General features: G+C 42.9%; 1 protein-coding gene across 1 annotated transcript in view; it reads left to right on the top strand.

Moving 5' to 3' along the window:
* The window catches only part of fgf11a (fibroblast growth factor 11a), a 94,043-nt gene extending 76,173 nt beyond the window's left edge, over window positions 1-17,870 (top strand). Inside the window, exons 4-5 of the mRNA XM_080486206.1 lie at window positions 15,124-15,322; window positions 15,944-17,870. Coding sequence (XP_080342332.1) covers window positions 15,124-15,322; window positions 15,944-16,086 — 342 coding nt within the window. The 3' untranslated portion in view covers window positions 16,087-17,870. The remainder of the gene's footprint in view (window positions 1-15,123; window positions 15,323-15,943) is intronic.
* The last annotated feature ends 2,921 nt before the right edge of the window (window positions 17,871-20,791 follow it).

Below are 20,791 nucleotides of genomic sequence, written 5' to 3'. Positions count from 1 at the left end.
AACCGACCCCTCTATTCCGAATACGAGTTTCTGAAGATACAATGCTCAAGAATTCTGTAGTACCACACATGTGCATTTGGGGGCAGTGCTGAGTCACTAATTTCTAGTCTTTTCGCTGTTGTTATGATTGCTGTTTGAGCACCTCAAACTGGTTTCTTCCTGGATTTTTTTCAACTCTTAAGATGCTAGAGTGGCCTTATAAATCACCTTGGTACTATCTCACCTTATTAGGATGCATTTAAAGTAACTCTAATTGTGTTCCTGCTCCTGTTTCTGTATAAGAGTGCACGTGTTTATTAGTATTTTACTTTGCTGTGATGTTCGGCAAACAAAAGAATGTTGTTGTTTATTTGTTATTTGATAAGTGAAAATGATGGGAATCTCTACTTTTGACGTGCAACCGTAATAATTGTGACGGCAGATATTTTCTCCTCACGACCAGAATTGTGATTATTCATGAGAATTAAGGAAACTAAGTCAATGGGGAAAATAACTTGATTTAACAAGTTGGCACTTATTCTACAATAAACTCAGTCACACATTATTTTTGAATAATTTAAATTGATACCACCACCATCCTTCCACTGCCTGTAAAACCAACCATACATTATTTTGGGGGGATAATAGCTGAAAGTTGTTTTGGTGTTTCATTGTATTGATACTGTTGTTGTTTTTCCAAACAAAGCTGGCATTACTCTGGTTCCTTCAACTGAAAGCCAACACTTTCCCCCATTGGTTTTGGTGATTCTTGCTAAAACTGGGGCATGCATGGAGTCAGGACAACCAAAACACTTTATTTCCTCCTCAAAAGTCATTGATTTAAGTATGATTCCAGCAACATAATGAACTGAACATAATGAAGTGTCCAACTTGGAAGTATTGAGTTAGAATAGCTTACACTGACATGAGTAAAACAGAATATTATTCAGATATATCACCAAAATTCATGAAAAAAAATTAAAAATGCAACTAGAAAGAAAAGGAAAAGTCTCTACAAGCATCATTGCTGAATTTCAGCACCTTGGACAGCGCCATACACTTTGAACGTTCAACTGAGGTCTGATCATTGACGCGAGTGAATTCTTTTCACCTTCAATAAAAACCTGTTGGAATATTTTCATATGTTTCCTGCTCTTTATTGGCCAATAGTTGCAATTTATAGTCCATTACTGCCACAATTCTTCATTCATTCACGTTATAGACGGCCATTATTGCCGTCTGAGTCACTGTACATGGTGTCATTGTTGTATTTCAGTGGACATAAAAGTGTCAACAGACAATACAAAATAAATATGAAGTTGGATTACACTGATTGAGTGCCTTGGATGCTTTACAGCACCATTCATGTCCATAGAATACAAGACTGAAGAGGCCATAATCTATATTTTCTGTATAACAGTGTCTCGTGAAGTGAGAGTATGAAAACAATGTGACAATGTGAATAGGCTGTTTGTCTTGAAAACTGCCAGTTGTTGGATTTTCTAGTTCAAGGAGGTTACTCACAGGTTTTTACACCATTGATTTACTGATTCATTTCTCCTGTTTTGGATCTGTCGCTCCCGGACATCAACCTGTCTGTGTTGTCTTTCCAGACATCTCTGTTTTCAAACCATGATAACGGCAAGATTATTTAGATTACCTTTTCATGGGAAAACTCCAACAATTTACATAGCATTAATACTTAATAAGTCAACAAGTTTAGCCAATTTGAAATTTTTCCATTCCCTTGATTGTCTACAAAATATAAGATTTTTCAAATCAGTCCTAGTTTTATCATTAAATTGTGGGCGTACTTCATCGAAACTATTGATTTTAAAAGTAAATCACATAATCCAAATTGCATATACTGTAAATAGTTGTGAATTTCCATAATTTAAATCAAATACAGAAAAATACCCTAACATACCAGCTAATATAAGTCATACAGAGTTCACCAACAAAGTTAGAATATATTCAAAGCTCAGCTGTTATTACAATATTGTTAGAGAAAAGTTATAGCAGGTGCTCTCGGTATTCATAGATAACTTTAAATATGAATATAATGGGTCAAATTCACCATTTGTTAATGTTGGGGTCAGCGTGTGATCAGAATATGCAAATTACCCTAGTGGTAGGCTACCGGAAGGTTCTACCCTGTCAGAGGTAATTTACATATAAACGAATCGCCAAACAGAAGTAAATTGTTATTTACGGGTTGACAATTACTGATCACTAGCGGTAGGCCACCAAAGTAATGGATTACTGGAGTAATAGATTACTAAGGTAATGTACCAAGTGTAAGTTATGCAAAGCTATAAAGGTTGATTGGAGTAAATAGTCAGTTATCGGCCAACAGCTTTGAGCTAAAAAGGGTCGCCTGACGGGAGGAACCTCCACGGGGTCCAATCGCGAAGGCGGTCCACCAGTGGCACGACCGGTCAACAGGCGTGACGGGTCACTCCTTTGTTGACAACTGCGGGTCAGTGGCGTGACCTACCGAAGCGCCTGTGGACCCACAGGAGGCGACTCGCTGGAGTAACCGGGGAAAAGCTCAAGCTGCGAAGGCGTCACAAATGGCTATTGACCTATCAATGAACAACGGTACTTGATTACGAGTGATGATTAAATTACGGAGAGCAACCTATGATTCAAGTTATCAATGAAACAAACCTGCGATTTGTAAGTCAATAACTGAGGGGAGGCTGAATTACTTCGGTGGAGTGGACCACCGAAGGTGATCTGCAAGTAATTTAGAATGGATTGTTAATCAAACAAGTTTGGTTATTTATCTAATAACAATCGGGAGTAATCAAGGAGGAGTTGGAATTAATTAAGTAAAGTCGGGGTTTACTAATTAAATACAATGAGTTATTTGAATGAGCTAAACCATTGAAATTGAATTAAATGCAGTTAGGATTATTAATTGGATAAACTTGCGCTTTATGAATTAATAATACTGGATAATTGGATGCTGAGATGCACGAAAACCACTTAAAAATGATTAAAAGCACTCTTGAGTATTAATTGAATAAATTGACTAATTTATTAATTAATAAAGCATACAAATTATCTATCTGCAACAAAAATAAATGAACAATAGCTTAGAGACAATTCAAGTTGTGATTAGGTTAACTGGGTAACAGATCAATCAATAATAGTGCGGGTAATTAACCACAGAAAATGCGATGAAACACTTAAAATTATTTAAAAGCAATGCGGGTTATTCCCGTGGAAAACCTGCATTCATTCGCCAACGCCTCCTAGGTGTGTTAAATTACCCAAAGCGTTAAAATCATTGAAATTGATTTAAACCATTCAAACTATTAATCAATTGAATATTACCGTTACTTAATCAAAGTCGGGGCACCAGCTGAAGTTAGGGTCTTAAACGAAACATCAGTCTTAAAAAAGAAAGTTCAATTAAAATGTTTAAATTATTATTTCTGATTGAAATGATAATCGCAATTTAACTGAAGCAGGAAAGGAAGGCTGTAAATCCGAGCACTGACTGTTACAACCAGCAGTTGTCGCTGAAAAGCACACAAAAACCACCAAGAATCGTTCAATTCAACTATTAAGTGTTTATTAACAAACGTCTATTCCTAAATCATCAATCTATGAATCACATCTAATCAATAAACATCAAGCAAGATCTCATAAAACAACACAATACAAAACAAAGCCAGCTAATAAAGTGTGTGTGTGTGTGTGTGAGTGTGTGTGTGTGTGTGTGTGTGTGTTCGAGTGTGGGGGAGCGATGTGTGTGAGTGGGTGTGTGTGTGTTCGAGTGTGGGGAGCGATGTGTGTGTGTGTGTGTGCGGGTTTGTGGAGCGAAAGGGGCGTGACTTGGTGAGAGGGTAATGACCACGAACGTCCACCAGAGGGAGGTAGACGTCGGCGGTCCGGTGTAATCACCCGATCTGGCCACTAGGTGCGCGTCGGCGCGCGGGGCAGTTGTGATGACTTAATGCAACCACCAGATGGCGGTACGAGCGGTTGCAATTACCCACGCGACTACCAGAGGGCGCCAAACGGCTCGGCGACCCGGCGAGGAAATCGATGTGATTACCCACCCGGTCACCAGAGGCGCTCGGCGTGCTCTGCCTGGGATAGCGTGACGTCACTGAGCTCCGCACGGGCCGTAGCCGTCGGGAGCGCGCCGGATTCCTTGTGGCCGAGAAATCCGAGCCGCAGTGAACTACACACGGTCCCAGGGACGCACTGAAAGGAGGCGCTTGGAGGCAGCGGCGGCCGTACCGTGCGCTGGTTAGTGAACAGGGAAACAGAGGAGAAGAGGAGAGAGAGAGAGGAGAGAGGAGGGGGTGTCTGACTGTGTACACTGACGCGACCGCCTCAGCTTACACGTACAGAGTCCAAAAACGGCTGTTCAGGCAGATATGGACTCTGGGAGCAGAAGCGTGAGCTGAGGATGAGGAGGCTCGCGCGTGCGTGCGATGATTCGCGTGGATGGCCGTCCACGCGTAGACACAAAAGTACTCAGAAACAGGGATCGGCGTCCCAAAGTTACAAGTACCAACAATAAACACACAGCAATAATAATATCACGTTATTCTAATTCCTGCCCAGACTCTAAGCCTTACTTGGTTGGACGAGGGGGAAACGTGCTTCCGTGGCCAGGTGAAATCCGTCGATTTGTGGCCGCGGGCGGTTCTCTGGCGTCCCAGAAAATAGAGACCTGACGTGGACTACGGAGGGGAAACCCGTAGTGTGATCCGAGGGGCGATCAGCAGCTTCTTGCGATGAGGGGGGAGTGAAGAAGCGATGCTCAGGTCGGTCTGCAGACGAGCGTGCGGTTGCAGCGCGCGCTCGGGGTCCGGAGGATGCAAACAAAAAAAAGGAAGAAAAAAAGAAGGGGAAACCAAAAATAAAGGGAATTCCCGCTTTTCTTGAGCTCGTCCAGCGAGGTGAAGAAAATTCAGGCCCGGTCCAGGTGCGTTAACACGAGGCGCTTTGTCTCCTTACGAAAAGGTGCGTCTGGGTTGACGCGATTTCGTTTTGGAAGAGGCTGGATCTCTTCCCGGGCCTGAATTTATACCGTTATGATGTCTTCCGGGCTCCCCGCGGCGTTGGCCGTGGTTCAGCCAATCCACGCGGGGTTGGCTTGCGCGTCACCGGGCCGGTGACCCGGTGATGACGGGATTTTGGGTCCCCCTGCCGTCGAGCTGCAGTGCCGCAGCTAGAGGAGGGGGGACCCGGGGGCCCCCCCAGGGGGGGGTCATGTGATCAATGGCGAATTTTCCAGGGTTGAGCACATGGTTTCTTTGTTCTCAAAGAAACGTGGCTCACCCCCCTCCTCGCCCCCCCCCTTCCTCATGAGGGTGAGTGAACAAAGGATTTTGGCTCCAACATTAAAAACACACCAAGCCACAGTAGCTGAATGCATGTATTGTATTGTAGCCTGCAAAAAGCGTCTTGAAAACGTTTTTTGGCTCATCACAGTTAATGAAGTGAACCTGAGTCATTTGATGTATAAATTTATTCAAATACCTTTGCCCATCTGCTAGAAGAAGTATATAGAGTGTGTGTGCAGTGTGAGCACGTCATATGCGAAAGTCCTCACCGGCTCCTCGACACATACAAACGTGCACTTGTGCGCCCTTTCACCCACAAACAGATGCACCTGACAGGTGGCAAACCGGCAATTAGTCAGCTCCCTCAACTAAGTCTTCTTACTGTTTGACCTGAGGGGAACCACACACACACACACACACACACACACACACACACACACACACACACACACACACCTACACACGCACACGCTGACCTTCCTCACAATCCCGTCGAATCAGAAAAAGCTTGTCTCATTTTCTTTGACTCAGCAGTCTTGTTTCCTTTCCTTTCCTTCCTTCTTTCTCTCTCTCTCTCTCTCTCTCTCTCTCTCTCTCTCTCTCTCTCTTCGTGCCATTCTCATCTCCCCTATTTGCACTCTGATCAACCTCGTTAGCTCGCCACCTCGTCACCCCCGTCACACAGGCACACTGCTTCCCGACACATGTGGCCTTGAGGAAAGAGATGGAGGAAGGAGGAGAAGAAGTGAGAAACAGAGAGAGAGAGAGAGAGAGAGAGAGAGAGAGAGAGAGAGAGAGAGAGAGAGAGAGAGAGAGAGAGAGAGAGAAAGATAATCGAGTAGCATAGAAGGAGGGAGGAAAAAGACGCTGTGGACGTAAGACAGGTTACCTCTTGTTCCCTTTGGAAAATCCCCAAACGCACAGCGAGGGTCTGGCAGTCAAGGTGAGAGGAGAGGACATCCCTCCCTCCCTCGCTCACTCCATCCCTCCCTGCTTCATCCCCCTCTTGTGCACCCGCCTGCACTCTCTCCAGCTGTTCTCATTACACTGCATGTGTGTGTGTGTGTTTTTATCATTTGTCGGCACTGTGTGTTTGCAATTCATGCGAGCAGCTTATTTATTCATCCTTTTGTGCAGTCAGACACCATCGTGTGTTTACATGTGTGTTTGTGTAGTGTGAGAGCGAGTGTGTGTGTGTGTGTGTGTGTAGCCCATCAGGCCTGGTCGAGCTCCAGCACTCCTCATGGTGCCCCTGTAAATGCCAGAATGTTGGCACACTGACGACTCCCCCCCCCCCCCCCCACACACACACACACACATACACTGTCCCTTTCTCCGCCTGAAGTGATAAAAACTTCTTTCTCCTCTCTGTCAGACAGCGGCTCAGACACTCAGGAGGGTTCTCAAAAGCAACGAGAGGCCAGAAAGTGGAGTTCAGCCAGAAAAAAGACAGAAAAGAGACCTTTAAAAAGTCAACAGCTACAGTTTAGGGCCTCTGTGTCCAATCAAATCAGCAGTGAGGGAGGAGAATTGTGCTGTTATGGCAAATCTTACATAAGTCTTCACAATAAAGCTGAGAGACATCTTATAACGTACTTCTGTTTAAATGTGAGTGTCAATGCAATTGTTGTCCTACTTCCAAACAACCCAATACTTTGAATGATGCCCAGTAGGCATCTGAATTACTTTATTACTGTCACTTTACTCAGTTCCAATCACAAGCTGGAAAGAATAGCAGACAGGCCGCCACGTTGTGTGAACTTGAATGGTCACAGTTCATGATTGTACATGTGAGTAGGAAGTGGTAACTCCCTCTGCTGGTTACTTTAAAGTATGTAAAAGTAGCAGTTTAGTGCTGTTGCTTTTATTTTCTTAGCTGCGGTTCCCATCAGCAGCTTTACAATACGCAGAGCAGGTTGTTGACTTTGTTGTTTTTAGTCATTGCTCTTAGATTTCTGTGCTTATAGCTTGTTTGTACCAGATATGATGTATTGTTGATTGATTGATCTAAAGCAGTAGGACTAGTGTCTGATTGGCTAAGTAGTTTGGCAAAATATGAATACTTCTACATGGAAATACGCAATTTATTGCAATTCAGTCAGTCTTTTGCAATATTGCAAAAGCTGATATATCACTATATTTACAGTCCATCTTATATTTGGTTTGTTGTCTTACAGTAATAGAGCAGACTCAGGACTACAGTAAAAATGACACGTCCACTTTTTTTTGTTCCCCAGAGTGCAGCGTCTTTTTGTGTGAGCAAAAATCCCCGCCAGTACAAGTGGAGCAGAAAAATGTTGCTTTAAAAAGCCGAAGTCAACAGACTACTTGTTGTTGCCGCTGCTGCTACAAAGGCTTTTGACAAAGTTGCTTTGAATGTCAAAGGTTGTTTTCGACTTAACTCTTGTAGATTTCAATATTTATTATTTATTATTTTTTTTAAACTTGATCCAGCTAGTTTGTCCGCCTGAGAGTACCAGCACCAGCAATTTGTCCTGTTAGGACTAACTCCCTGAATGCTGAGTGATGGTTTGTATACATGATTTGAAGAAATGGCACTGATGAAAAGAGGAGTGCCGGCAGGGCTGCGTGTTGTCCATGCATAAATTAATAAGTGATAATTACTCCTATCTTTAGAGGATTGTTTTGCAGCGCTCCTGTGATGCTTCCTCAGCTGTTTGTCCTCAATTAAAGTTGTTTTTCTGCTCATTTGCTCGGATAATAATCAGCTTTGCTGGTAAACAAGCCTTTGTGAGGCTAACCTTGCTGCTTGTGCTTTTGCTGCTGATTCTTATCCTCCTGACGGGGGCCGCATCCGCGGGTGAATATTCATCGCTCACCGAACGGGGACGGAATTACCCCGTTTCATTTCTCTGTCAGGTTCGTCCTCGGCCAGAAATCCAGCGGGTCCCACGGCTTCTTTGTCGTGATTAAAATTTTACATCACAGCTTTATTAAGCAGTCATTTATCAGACAGTTGTACAACAAAGCAGAAACACCCACTAAAGCGCGCAGATGAAAGAAAACAACTCCCCAATTCACAATCAATATACTTTACAACCCAGTCATCCCTTTAAAGTTTTTTGTCCCCCCCAACGCAGGATATTTTTTTTACGACACTTTCAGTTTTAATGGATTGTAAAGTGAAAAGAGACGGAGGGATGAGACGGAGAGACGGAGGCGGAAGATTCAAGCCGACAAGACGAGCCGTTGGCAAGCGTCGGAATGTCAAACGTGACCTTTGACACGGTGTAACTCATTCTCAGCATCAATGCTGTCGTCACAGCATGAGTCACATGCAAGTTTCAAGTTGAGTGCTTTCTTTGAATCGGTGCGTTTCAGTGTGACGCTGAATAAAATTGAAACTCACCAAAATTGGTTGAGTGGCTTGTTTGTAATTGAAATGGCTTTTTGATTCTTTCAACAAGACCACGAGAAACCCTGCGCGAGAGTAAACACCTTGCAACGTGTGAGTAACAAGAGACAAATGTCTCCCGGCATCGTTTCATTCCTCCAAGATGGAAATGTGCGGGAAAGTGCAGTCCATAAATCTGATGACTTCATACTTGGCGAAAGAAAAGGATAAACAACTTGCGTTGCAACTTTGGCTCCAGCAAACCTTAAATTGTCTTTTAGTCGCAAACAGACTCGAGTTTTGAGTCAGACTGGTAGCAGCTAGTGGGATTGTGGGTAAAGTGTGTTTGGCTTTGCAGACCGGCAGACACACAACAGATGACAGTTTTGGCACAATGCCAAACATTTGGCTCAGAAATTGCAATTGATATGAATCTGCTTTAAGACATGCGTCATTTTCCTTTGACCGGACAGCAATGTATTGCGTGTTGAATATTTGTAATTACGCCCAGACTGACGTGAACCTGATTAATGTCACAGCCCCATTAAGTACCAGTCTTACAACTTGTTCATGTGTCTCCTTCCATACCATGTTTTAAAATCTAATCTGTTGAAGAGACATTAAATTTGCATTGTTTGTTGAGGGCGTTCTGAATGTTGGGAGACTTGACAGTTCAGAATGACTGTATTTTGAAAAGCATTGACATCCTTCCACTTTTGTCCCCATCTGGGACTTCCCCGTATCGGCCTGACACTTCGCGGCCCAGGTTCAACACAGGAAAGCCTCTATCGATCAGTTGTTCCTGCTGACACATGAAACCATAAACATCGTTCAGCCAAAGCTGTAAAAAATAAATGAATGGATTTCCCCAGTCATGTACAGTACAAGTCAGGCTTTGGGAACACACACACACACACACACACACGCACAAACACACACAGGAACAGACGTACACACACACACACAGGAACAGACATACACACACACACACACACGTCTGCTCATGCATGTGTCCTATTGATGGTGTGAAATACGTTTGTCCTCTGGGACGCGGTCGATAAGTGTCTATGACTTAAAGCCTGCGGATTAACCTGTGCCTGTCCGATTGCAGCTTGTAAGTCGTTTTAAGTTCTTCATGCTCGGTTGCGTCGCTGCGTCCTGCGTCCAATCAAAGCCTAATCCCACTTTTTTTCTGCCCCGATGCCTATTGACTTTTCGCAGAGGCCTTACATGGGATCAATCCTCCAGCTGAGTGCTCGGGAGGCTCATTGCAAACCGGGCTGAAAAATGTCTTTCAGTGTCAACAGATGGAAATAATATGAGGCTGTGCTTCATTACTGGGGGGGGGGGGGGGGGGGGGGGGGGGGGGGTGAATCCTGCTTTACTCATCTTCCTCATTTCACCTTTATTGTTTTTGTTCTGTTTCTTATTCATTCACCTTCTCTGTTTTATTCCCCACCTCTCTCTCTCTTCTCTCTCTCTCTCTGTGTATCCCTCTCTTTTTCTCTCCTCTGTCTGTAAGAGTGAATGATGAGGGAGGGACCTGGTCCATCCGTCACTGTTCATATTGTGTGTGTGTGTGTGTGTGTGTGTGTGTGTGTGTGTGTGTGTGTGTGTGTGTGTGTGTGTGTGTGTGTGTGTGTGTGTGTGTGTGTGTGTGTGTGTGTGTGTGTGTGTCATCTGGCACCGGGTGGCCTCCCACTGATGTAAGAGGGATCCGTCATGTCTCCCTGTCACAACAGCAGATACGCATGAGTGGCTGTACACACACACACACACAAACACACACAGACACACAGACACACACACACCAGAACACACATACACTTGTGTTTTCATCACTTCGGGGAACCTCACATTGACTTTCATTCATTTACTGCAGATGCACTGTAAACCACAGCGTACCCTCCTAAGCTTGGCTTAAATAAAAACTAGTTTCACATCAGAATGTAATTACTTTATATCGATTTCACTGAATCCACATAAAATGTCAAAAATACATGTTTATTGTTCATATATTTAGACTGTGGTGACAAATTATATACCATTTCACAGGAAACAAGTGCATGTTTTACCGTATTTTGCAGAAAATTTGGGAAAATTCAAAAGTTAAATGCTGATAGTTTTATGTCTGACATCAAAATGTACATATAAAAAAATCTCTCCATTAAAAAAAAACTGAATAATGTTGTTTTACAAGCTGTTGACTCGGCCATGTTTCCCCTTAATTTCACCAAACTGTCACAACGTTGTTCTAAAGTCATTCGTATTCTCACAATTATCTGTTCCTTACAGTGGTGTTGTGCTTAGTAATCTCTCCTCGCAGCAAGGTATTCCCAGGTTTAAATTCACGCTTGTGGATTTTGCTGTGTGGAGTTTGCATGGTCTCCCTGTGCATGCATGTTTTCTTGATTTTGTGGTTTTTTTTACTCTTGTTTCCTCCCACAGCTGAAAACCACGAGCTTAGGATTTAATTTGTGATTTTTTAAAAAGGTGGACTTTATTGATATCACAAATCAAAATTTGTCAAAAGAGAAATTTGAAAAGCTGAGATTTTAAAAGTAAAATAAACACAGACAAGTTAAAAAGCCACAAGATGGGATTATTTATCCTAAAATGAAACTTCAAAATCTAAGATACGCTCTTGATCTTGACCCAGCAGAACTTGTGTATCTGTGATGTTTTTTCATTGTCTTTTGCCATAAACAGCAATGAATATGTTAAGTTTATCAATATTGCCTGGAGTTGTAAAGTATATAATAGTTACAACACGTTGCATTGTTGTAGTCTGTTGGGCTTCTACATGCAGAAGTGGTATAATGTGACATGACGGGAAGTTTTAGCAGATTTCAGCTTTATTTTAAGAAAAAAACTAACTATTTGTGGCTGTTTCCTACTCTCTGTTTTGTGGCTTTGTGGCTGTTTTCAGGAGGTCCTTTGGGGAGAGCTGAGCATGCGAGCAGACAGCAACAGCAGCAGGTAGAGGAAGTTCCTGTCTGCCAGTGTGTTTGGAGCAGCCCCTGCTGAGAGCTAAAAGAACTGCATCAGTGATTTTAAATTCTGAGGGTTTGTCTTCCACGTGAGAGGAGATGAGGTTTTATTGGACTCCTGTGACGAATACCTTTCAGTGTTTTTATTAGAACGAGGATCATTTGGCGTTCTGGGTGAAGAGGTGTGAGGGCCCCTTTTCTTTAACTTTGGATTAAAAATAAAAATTAAATTATCAGTCAGAAATTGAGCCTGAAGTCTATTCGGAGTAAGCTGTGCAGACAGATGTGCATCTGTCCCCTGTGTGTCTGCTGTGTGAATAATGCGCCTCCATAAATGACTGCTTAATAGTTTGTTATCCTATAAAATAGCATTGCTGATGGCACCCTGAGTGCCTGCTGGTGATTGAGTACATGCGTTTGGCTCCAGGCCAGGGCCAAAGACTTTCATTTGAAATGATTATTACATGTTCACTCACAAAACAATTCGATTCAATGTGCAATAATTTATGCATTGCACATTTGAAAATCTATGGCCGCGAAACAGTTTTGGAGATTTAAGCCACTTAATGGGTCAAATTGACTCATTTTAAACATTTACAGTTGCATGAAGTTCTGCATGCAAACTGCAAGGCTTTCATATTCTGCTGTGAGGATTCGGTTCACGTAGCACTATGCTAATAAGTACACAGAGTCAGATCACATGAAATATTAAAGGTGCGTTTTACAATTTGCAGCAAATAGTACAGGATTTTATGTTTTGGCGTCTTGTTGGCTTTTTATATACACTATTTAGATTTAAAGTGAGATTCTTCCCATCCATAACTTCCCGTGTTTATATCTGTCAGCTCTGCACACTCTTTGCTAAGATGACAGATGAGGAAGCGGCCTGCCCTTAACCGTCAGTCTGAGCCATCAACCGTCTGAGTGGACCTGACATCTTGATGGGGCTGAAATGTCATTAAGAAGACACCTTTCTGCAGCGTAATGGGATGTATCAGAAGCTCCATATGTGCTTTGCACGCACACATGATCCTGCAGACCCACGCATGCTGTCAGAAGACAGTAAAGAGAAATATGAAGTTGTATAAATGGAATTAAATATAGAAAATACTCCCCCCAACTTTGTTTTACATGCATATTTTTCAATTTTTGCCTATTATAAGTGGGGAAAAAATGGTTTTAAAATGTCGTTTGAAGCTAAACTAATAGCACTTCCATGAAAGGAAAATCAGATATTCTTCATACACTAACAACGTGACTTAAAAGTGGCTCTAGTAGTTCCACTAAACTGTAAAAACACTCCATAACAGACAACTAATGCACTAAGGTAGTTCATGCATGACTGGCATCTTATCTTTTGCCAAGTTTGACACATTCATACACAGTTTTAATACAAAGGCATAACATTTTGGATGTTCGTCAAATGTCCACACACTTGTTCGGGGACCACAGGGGAAGATGGGCTCCATAGAATGGCACATTGTTGTGTGAAGACTCAATACTTCTGTAGACTTCTCTCTGTATTTGCCCTGTTATACAGTAGGTGACCTGGTCAGGGTGTATCCGGGCTCCAGCGCCCTGCAGTTGAATAAGGCTGTATAGAAGGATAGATGAATCATCCGCTCATACTGAGCTACATTAATTGAGGATATCGATTTACTTTTTCACTCTCCAACCTTTTTAATCTGTAATTTTACACAAATTGACTGTACTTATGGCACACATCTTAAGGCTTCAGCAGTCTTCATATGACCTTTCACAATTAACCCATTTCACAATTACGTACACTCACATACCAATGGAAGGAAGACCTTCTCTGTGTCTTGCATCAAGACTTTTCCTTCATTCCTGTGGCAATAAGACTCTATATATCTCCTCCTTGTAAATAGTGTGTGTTGTGTTGCTTGCTAAGATCATTTGCTCCACTACACCATCACTGCTGAGCCTAACTCTGTATACGTATATGGGCAGTTAACTTAAAATTACTTGTTTAAATTTGCTTAAGCTATACGTTTCATTCTGTGTGGAGCTATGTCAAAGAATTTCCCCCAGGGGGTTAATAAAGTGATTCTGATTCAACACGTGGCCAGGGTGAGATGGTGAGACACAGGAAACACCATATTTCCACTCTTTCGTACCTGCATTTCACTCTCAGTTGCATGGTAGCCAATCAAAGTGTCACACAAGGTTGGAGTCATTTAGACACACACACACACACACACTAGACACTACACATTACTCATACGGCCCGATGCAGTTTAATTCACATAAATAATCAATTAATGAACTTGAGCCAGTCTGTCTGCAGGTGGAGTGATCAGGCTTTACAAAGCAGACTGGAATCTTTTCAAAGTTCCAACTACACACACATAAACACACACACACACACACAGACAGCAACAACACAATGAGACAAGTCACGCTGCGATGCAAACACAGTTAATGATAGCAATCTGATTACAGCTTCCGAGACACTCCAGACCTTTGGATTTCACTCTGCACTAATAGAGCTAAGGTAATGGGTGGGCGAGGAAATTAATGGCTGCCTGAGTGAATGGATGTGTAATTAAAGAATGGGCGATACAGTCAATGTAATTAGGTTGTTTATGCGTGGTACAATGGATATGGGCAGGCGTTAAGACTCCGCGCCTGCAGCGGCAAACAAGCGGAGAGGAGAGAGAGAAGACGTGGAGAAAGAAGAGGATAGAGAGAGAGAGAAAGAGAGGGAGAGAACAAACTCCTTATTCAGGCCTTTTCTGCTCACCAGTCACATCAAGGCTCCAAATCAATCCTGCAAATTGGTTTGTTCCTCGACAAGGTTACCAAATGACGAAGGGATGGAGGGAATGAAGTGGAGAAGGAGAGGCGGAATATGAGATAGAAAAGGAATATGTGAGAGCTGTAACGAGAAAGAGAGAGATAGTAGGTGGGTAGGCGGTGTAGGATGTCCCGCTGTTGACGTATCATCTGGGCTCATGTGTGTCTGTGAGTATGTGTGCGTGTGTGTTTGTGTCTGTGTGTTTGCGCGCGCAGCTGAAGGCCAACAGCCGGGGTCATTAAACCGTGGAGTGGAGGTGAAGGATCTGGTTGATTGTTGTTTGTTACAGGTAAACTGAAACCGGCTGAGTTATGGCTTCCCGGCTCACCGGCCACTTCATCCATGTCGTGGGCAGGCATGTCGAACTCAGTTGTTGGTGTGTGTGTGTGTGTGTGTGCGTTCGTGCGTGCGTGCGTGCGTGCGTGCGTGCGTGCGTGCGTGCGTGCGTGCGTGCGTGCGTGCGTGCGTGCGTGCGTGCAGCCGCAGATGCTCCCGTAACCCTGTCACGATGAAATGTGGAGCCCATTTTCTCCCATTTCCAGCTGAGCCGGTGGAATTGAAGAGTAAATATATAAATAATGGAAGCGATAAAAGATGGCAGACTCTCCAGATGTGTTATTCTTCTGCTCTGACCTGATGCCTCTCTCTATATGTGTGCGTGTCTTTCAGGAACACTTCACACCTGAGTGCAAGTTTAAGGAGAGTGTGTTTGAGAACTACTACGTCACCTACTCGTCCATCCTGTACAGACAGACCCAGTCGGGGCGGGCCTGGTACATCGGCATCAACAGGGACGGCCAAGTCATGAAGGGAAACCGTGTGAAGAAGACCAAGGGAGCCGCTCACTTTCTGCCCAAACTCATCGAAGGTAGTAAAGATCCATACTGTGCACGCCACCCCCGATGAAACACTTTCCAGATCGATAAGTTCTTCTTTTATATTGTGGGTACAGCTTTGATTTTTTTTTTCTTTTCTTTTTTAATCATCCCACCTGCTTTCCAAAGTTCGTCCAACATTTTTCAAAATTAGATCGTGTAAAAAGAAAACAGCGTTCCAAAGTAAACAATCATCATAACTAATTAAAATAAAAACACCCGATCTCTATCAAACCCCAAGAAATAGGTTTGACTTCTGTCAAAATGCTGCAGAATTTGCATGAACATACTAAATATTGCTTCTGAATGATATAGTATAAAAACCAGAGCTCATTGCAATTACTATAAAAAAGTACAGGGATGTTTTTGTGACAAAACTATTTGTCAATACGTATGGAGAGTTGTCTGTCTGTATTTCAATCTGTGTGTCCGAAGTGAGAGTTGTCATTGTGTCAAAGAATTTCTCAATGTGAATTGGAATCTGTAGAAGTCGTCTGTCTGTCATTGGGTTTTCAAATTAGGTTAAGTTAAATAATGATATTGTAAGCGAAGTACACATCAGTCAAACATGGCGTGTCTCCTGGTAACTCCTATTTTGCCTTCTCTCACCACAGTGGCCATGTACAGGGAGCCCTCCCTACATGACGTCGCTGAACAGAGCCCGCCCAGAAAAACACCTAAGACCTCCAGTGACTCGCCTGTGCACCAGAACGGCAAGAAGGACCCTCAATCCAAAACCAAAACCTCCTCCTCCTAGCGCTCACAAACTCATGGGAGGAGGAGAGGAAAGAAGAGGGGGGTGACACAGGGCGATGGGCACCAGCGGACACCTGAACAAGGTTGTTAGGGCTACCCCCACCTGCTGCCTGTAATACTGACCTCCACCCCCTACGATGCACTGGAGTAAACCTGGAGTAAAGGAACAGGTCCAGGTGGAGTGGAAGGAACAGGAAGCCCTCTTTTACCTTTGCAGGACCCCCACCCCACCCCCTCCACATGCACACCAGCCCTCCAACCTTCTTATTTAACGACCTCTGCGATCAGCAGAGCCTGGGATTTAAAAGCAATAACTCCACAAACAGGTGAACAGCGGCCTAACGTTGTATAGCATGACACCATGGCGTGTTTCTGAAGCTGGAAGGAGGTCCTGTGTGCCTCCCGAGCCGAGGCGAGTCCATCCAGTCAACCAAATATCCCAGCAAAAGTCTTCCTGGTTTTACCACAACGGGTGCAAGCGGTAAATCGGCTCCTCTGCGGCACGTCCTCCATGGATGGCTTGTGTTTTTACTCCTCTGTAGAAGCCCTGATGTTCGCTCCACACCGAGCCGTGGCGATGCGAGGCTGTCACAGAGACCCTGCAGCCTTTAGTTCTGGAGCCATCTGCCCAGTCCACATCTCCTGTGTGCATCAGCAACTTCAGGAGATGGCCTGAATACTCGCCGGGCTCTGTTTGTGTGTATGTGTGTGCACAAGTTTGTTCGTGTGTGTGTGTGTCTGTGTGTGTTTGCGCACGTGTGTGTGTGTTTTCTCTTCTTTTCCCCATTCACCTTTGGCTCGACTTGATTAGTTTGTGACATGGACTCAATTTTCCACTCTGCGGCACAAGAACCCCCACACCCCACACCCCCCCTCCCCTGCCCCCGACCCTTCTCTCTGGCTCTGTTAATGGAGTCCGGGTCTGATCGGAATCTTTCAACCCTTAAACGAGGGGCCAACAGCTCCCTCGGCACACCACCTAACAGCACGCACGCGCACGCACGCACATGCACGCACGCTCATTTACACACACTGACATTTGCACACACGTACAAGAGGCGAGTGCACACACGCTCTCTCGATGTCCGCGAGCAACGACCGCAGAAAACGATCTCACGACTTAACACACTTAATAAAATGGCATGCATTAACACTCACGAATGCACATATACTGTACACACCGGCACTGTGGCAAATGTGTGCGTGTGTGTGTGGTTCTGGGAGATGATGAGGATATCATCAGTAAGATGAGGTAGTGATGGAGCCCTGCGTGTGGAGCATGTGATTGCACTGCAATAGCATTTTCTTTTTTTTTGTTTGTTTTTACTGTGACCACCCATGCATTGCACAAACCCTGAGGGTCCACACAGTATCTCAGCCTGCTATTACTCTCTAATAATGATGGATTTTATTTGGTTATTGCGTTCATATTGTGCAATTTATAGCGAATTTGAAAACAAAACATTCTTAACAGATTAGAGCCAACATTGCTCTCAACACATTCTCTCTATAAACTCTTATCCTCAAATGGCGTGGTCACTAAATTTGAAGTATACTATCCAATCTAACGGAGAATAGGGTGGATCAGCTTTTTTTATTTTTTTTCAAGACTGATGATTTCACTACAAAATAGGACTTTCTTTCTTTCGTCAAATCATTGCTTTAACCTTATGTTGTTGTGCACATTTAGATTCAGATTTCTTTATGCATAAAAGGGACACTTCATATTAATGCACGTAAACATGTCAATATGCAAGATTATATCCAGAGTTGATTTCCACATTTAAAAAAAAAAAAAAAAAACACCATCTAATCATTACAGTGAAAGAAAGAGCCATTAAAAAGAGGCCGTCCTCCAACACAACCTTCCCCAAGGCACCGGTGAAACTGTGGCATTGACGAGGTGGGAATCCTCTTATATGTGACCAGTTAAATTCTGATATGAAATACTTAGACAAAAAAATAGTTTGAAAAAGATTTTGAGTCTTATTGGCGCCACCATTAAATCCACTCTTGGATTAATAATTAGAACGTGCAGACAACTAACCCTGTTCTTTAAAAAAATGTTAATAAAATAAACCGGCATGCACACGCATATTATCATAATACAAGTTAAAAATCACAGTAAAATCAGTATCTATTCTGCATTCACACAGAGCAGCAAAGTTAAAACTCGCCATCTTGAAAATGAAGCTCCGGTTTCTTTGACGCTATTCCGAGTTTACCCCCACAATATCAACCTAAATAAACATTGAGAACGACTCAACATTATGAATGCGAAGGCAAATGGATTGCTGAACAAGTTTCCACTAACTCCACCCTGCAAGCTCTCTTAGTTATTTTCAGGTTTCAAATGCAAGAATTTCTCAATGAAAAAAACAACAAACCACCCCATGTTGTTGGGTAAAGTAGAGCCTACAATTCAAGGCTGAATGGGATGTTGGGAATTGTAGGATTAGGTGTTTTGTTGAGGTGGGCCCACTTAGTCTAAATGTCCCTAATTGTTGTAGTTGCAGTGCTGAATGATTTTACTTCCCTCTTTAAATCCTGTGTTGCAATGAATAAGTTCAACACCTGGTTAATATCAATATAATTAAATAAGAGGTCATACCTTTTTAATTTGTTGATTTTTTTAATTTATTTTTTTATTTTTATTTTGTGACTTAATTCCATGTATCACATCACGTGACTGTTTTGTTCAGAGAAAAGTGACTAATGAAAGTGACGACTGTCCTGCAGTGTCAGAAACTGAAAGATTCCTGTGTTGGCTTTTACTCGGATCTCATTCCCCTCGGTGTTTATTCAGTGGACTCTCCAGGTGAAGCAAGTCACTGACAGAACGCACATTGAATGTTTCTCCTCTCTTTCAGGAGTCCTTGTTTGCCGCGCTTCCATTCGTTGTTTTCATTAAACACGAAAAGCAATCATTTTTCATATCAAACTTTCTTGGTACAATATGCCAGGAGAGGTAATTGTTTCCGCCTAATGTTTATGCATTGTGGGGAGCGAGGGGAGTCCTGCATGTTGGGCGAGGAGAGATTGATGATTGGAGGCCGCGGAGAGAGAGAGAGAGAGAGAGAGAGAGAGAGAGAGAGAGAGAGAGAGAGAGAGAGAGAGAGAGAGAGAGAGAGGGAGGGAGGGGTACTAATCGCAGGAAAGAAAAGCGAAAGAGGAGGGAGATTTTCAGGAGTGATAATTACTGATGATGAGCATGAGAAAGAGAGATTCAAGAGGGATTTATGGTAATGTGAACGGGAGTTCCCTGGCCACCAGCACATTTACACGCCCTCTCCCTTCATGCATAATCCTGCTCCCCTGTAAGCCGTGGTTGTAAATAATAATAGCTGATAACCCGATCAGCATAGAGGCGAGCTGCTGAGCAAAGTAATCTGCTACCTGAGAGAGGAAAGGAAAGGAAAGGAAAGGAAAGGAAAGGAAAGGAAAGGAAAGGAAAGGAAAGGAAAGGAAAGGAAAGGAAAGGAAAGGGATAAATAAAAAGTGACTGAATGAAGTGTTAAAACAGATTTAAGGAGTAAACTGAAGGAGGTGCTGATTTATTCCACACAAGCTACTGTTAAAGCCTTGCATTCACACTAAAGACCTTAATTAAACTGTTAAATAGACCTTCAGGTTGGTGCGTGTGGCCAGCCGCCCCCCCAAGGATCACTAAATCCAGAACAGTGTTTGACTATTATTTTCAGAGTAATTACACAAATGTTTAATTAAGTGAAGCCTCCGCCTTCGCGGAACAGATTTAAGACGGCCCGGGACTGGATGCTTGTAGATGGGAGGAGGAAGAGGAGGAGGGATTAAGAAAATGTAATATTTGTTACTACTATTATGTATTTCAAGGGCTGGGAAAATCTATGTTGCAATACTTTTTAAATTTTTTTTACATCTGTGCCATGACTGTTTTGAATAATCAATCCAACTATACAATTTTCAAAAGAAGAATTAAGGGCTAATGTTTTCATTAAGGTGGAATATAGAGATGAAGAGAAAGTATAGCTACTTTAGCTTAGTTCAAAATAAACATGAACTTAATTAAACCGTGCATGTCAGCATGTTTAAAGGGGCAATCCGCTGGTTTTCATAAGAGAATTAATCCATGTGCTGCTTGTTTCAGTCATGAACTTTCACATTCACGCCTGTCCTGTTCAACAGACCACTGTTAGTTCAGACTCAGGATGGGAAATCTCAAAGAAAAAAAAGTTAATTCCAGGCAACCCAACAACTGAATGTTGATATTATTTCAGAAAAATGGCAGTCTGGCTGTGTCAATATTACTTAATGTTAATTTTAGCATCACAAATGTATATATATATACCAGAAAGTTACCATAACTATGTGGTTTTATAAGAGACAAAGTCAAATCGCTTGATTTTAGAGGACTACTATTGCAACACCACATCATCAGTAGGGTAAAACTTAACCCAGCTTACGTTACCTATTAGTGAGTGAACAATCCAAAGCTTGGTGAATTCTGCTCCACACTGATAGGAAGAGCCAACATCGAAGGATCAAAAAGCGACGTCGCTATAAACAGTTAGACGCCACAAGCCAGTTATCCCTGTGGTAAACTTTTCTGACGCCTCCTGCTTAAAACCCAAAAACTCAGAAGGATCGTGAGGCCCTGCTTTCACGGTCTATATTCATACTGAAACTCAAGGTGTAGACCAAACAGTCCAAAGTATTTGCCAGCCAAC

The sequence above is a fragment of the Lipophrys pholis genome, assembly GCF_963383615.2.
Source record: "Lipophrys pholis genome assembly, chromosome: 18".
NCBI lineage: Eukaryota > Metazoa > Chordata > Actinopteri > Blenniiformes > Blenniidae > Lipophrys > Lipophrys pholis.
The sequence above is the reverse complement of the archived record's forward strand: the minus strand, read 5'-3'. Positions and strand labels throughout refer to the sequence as shown.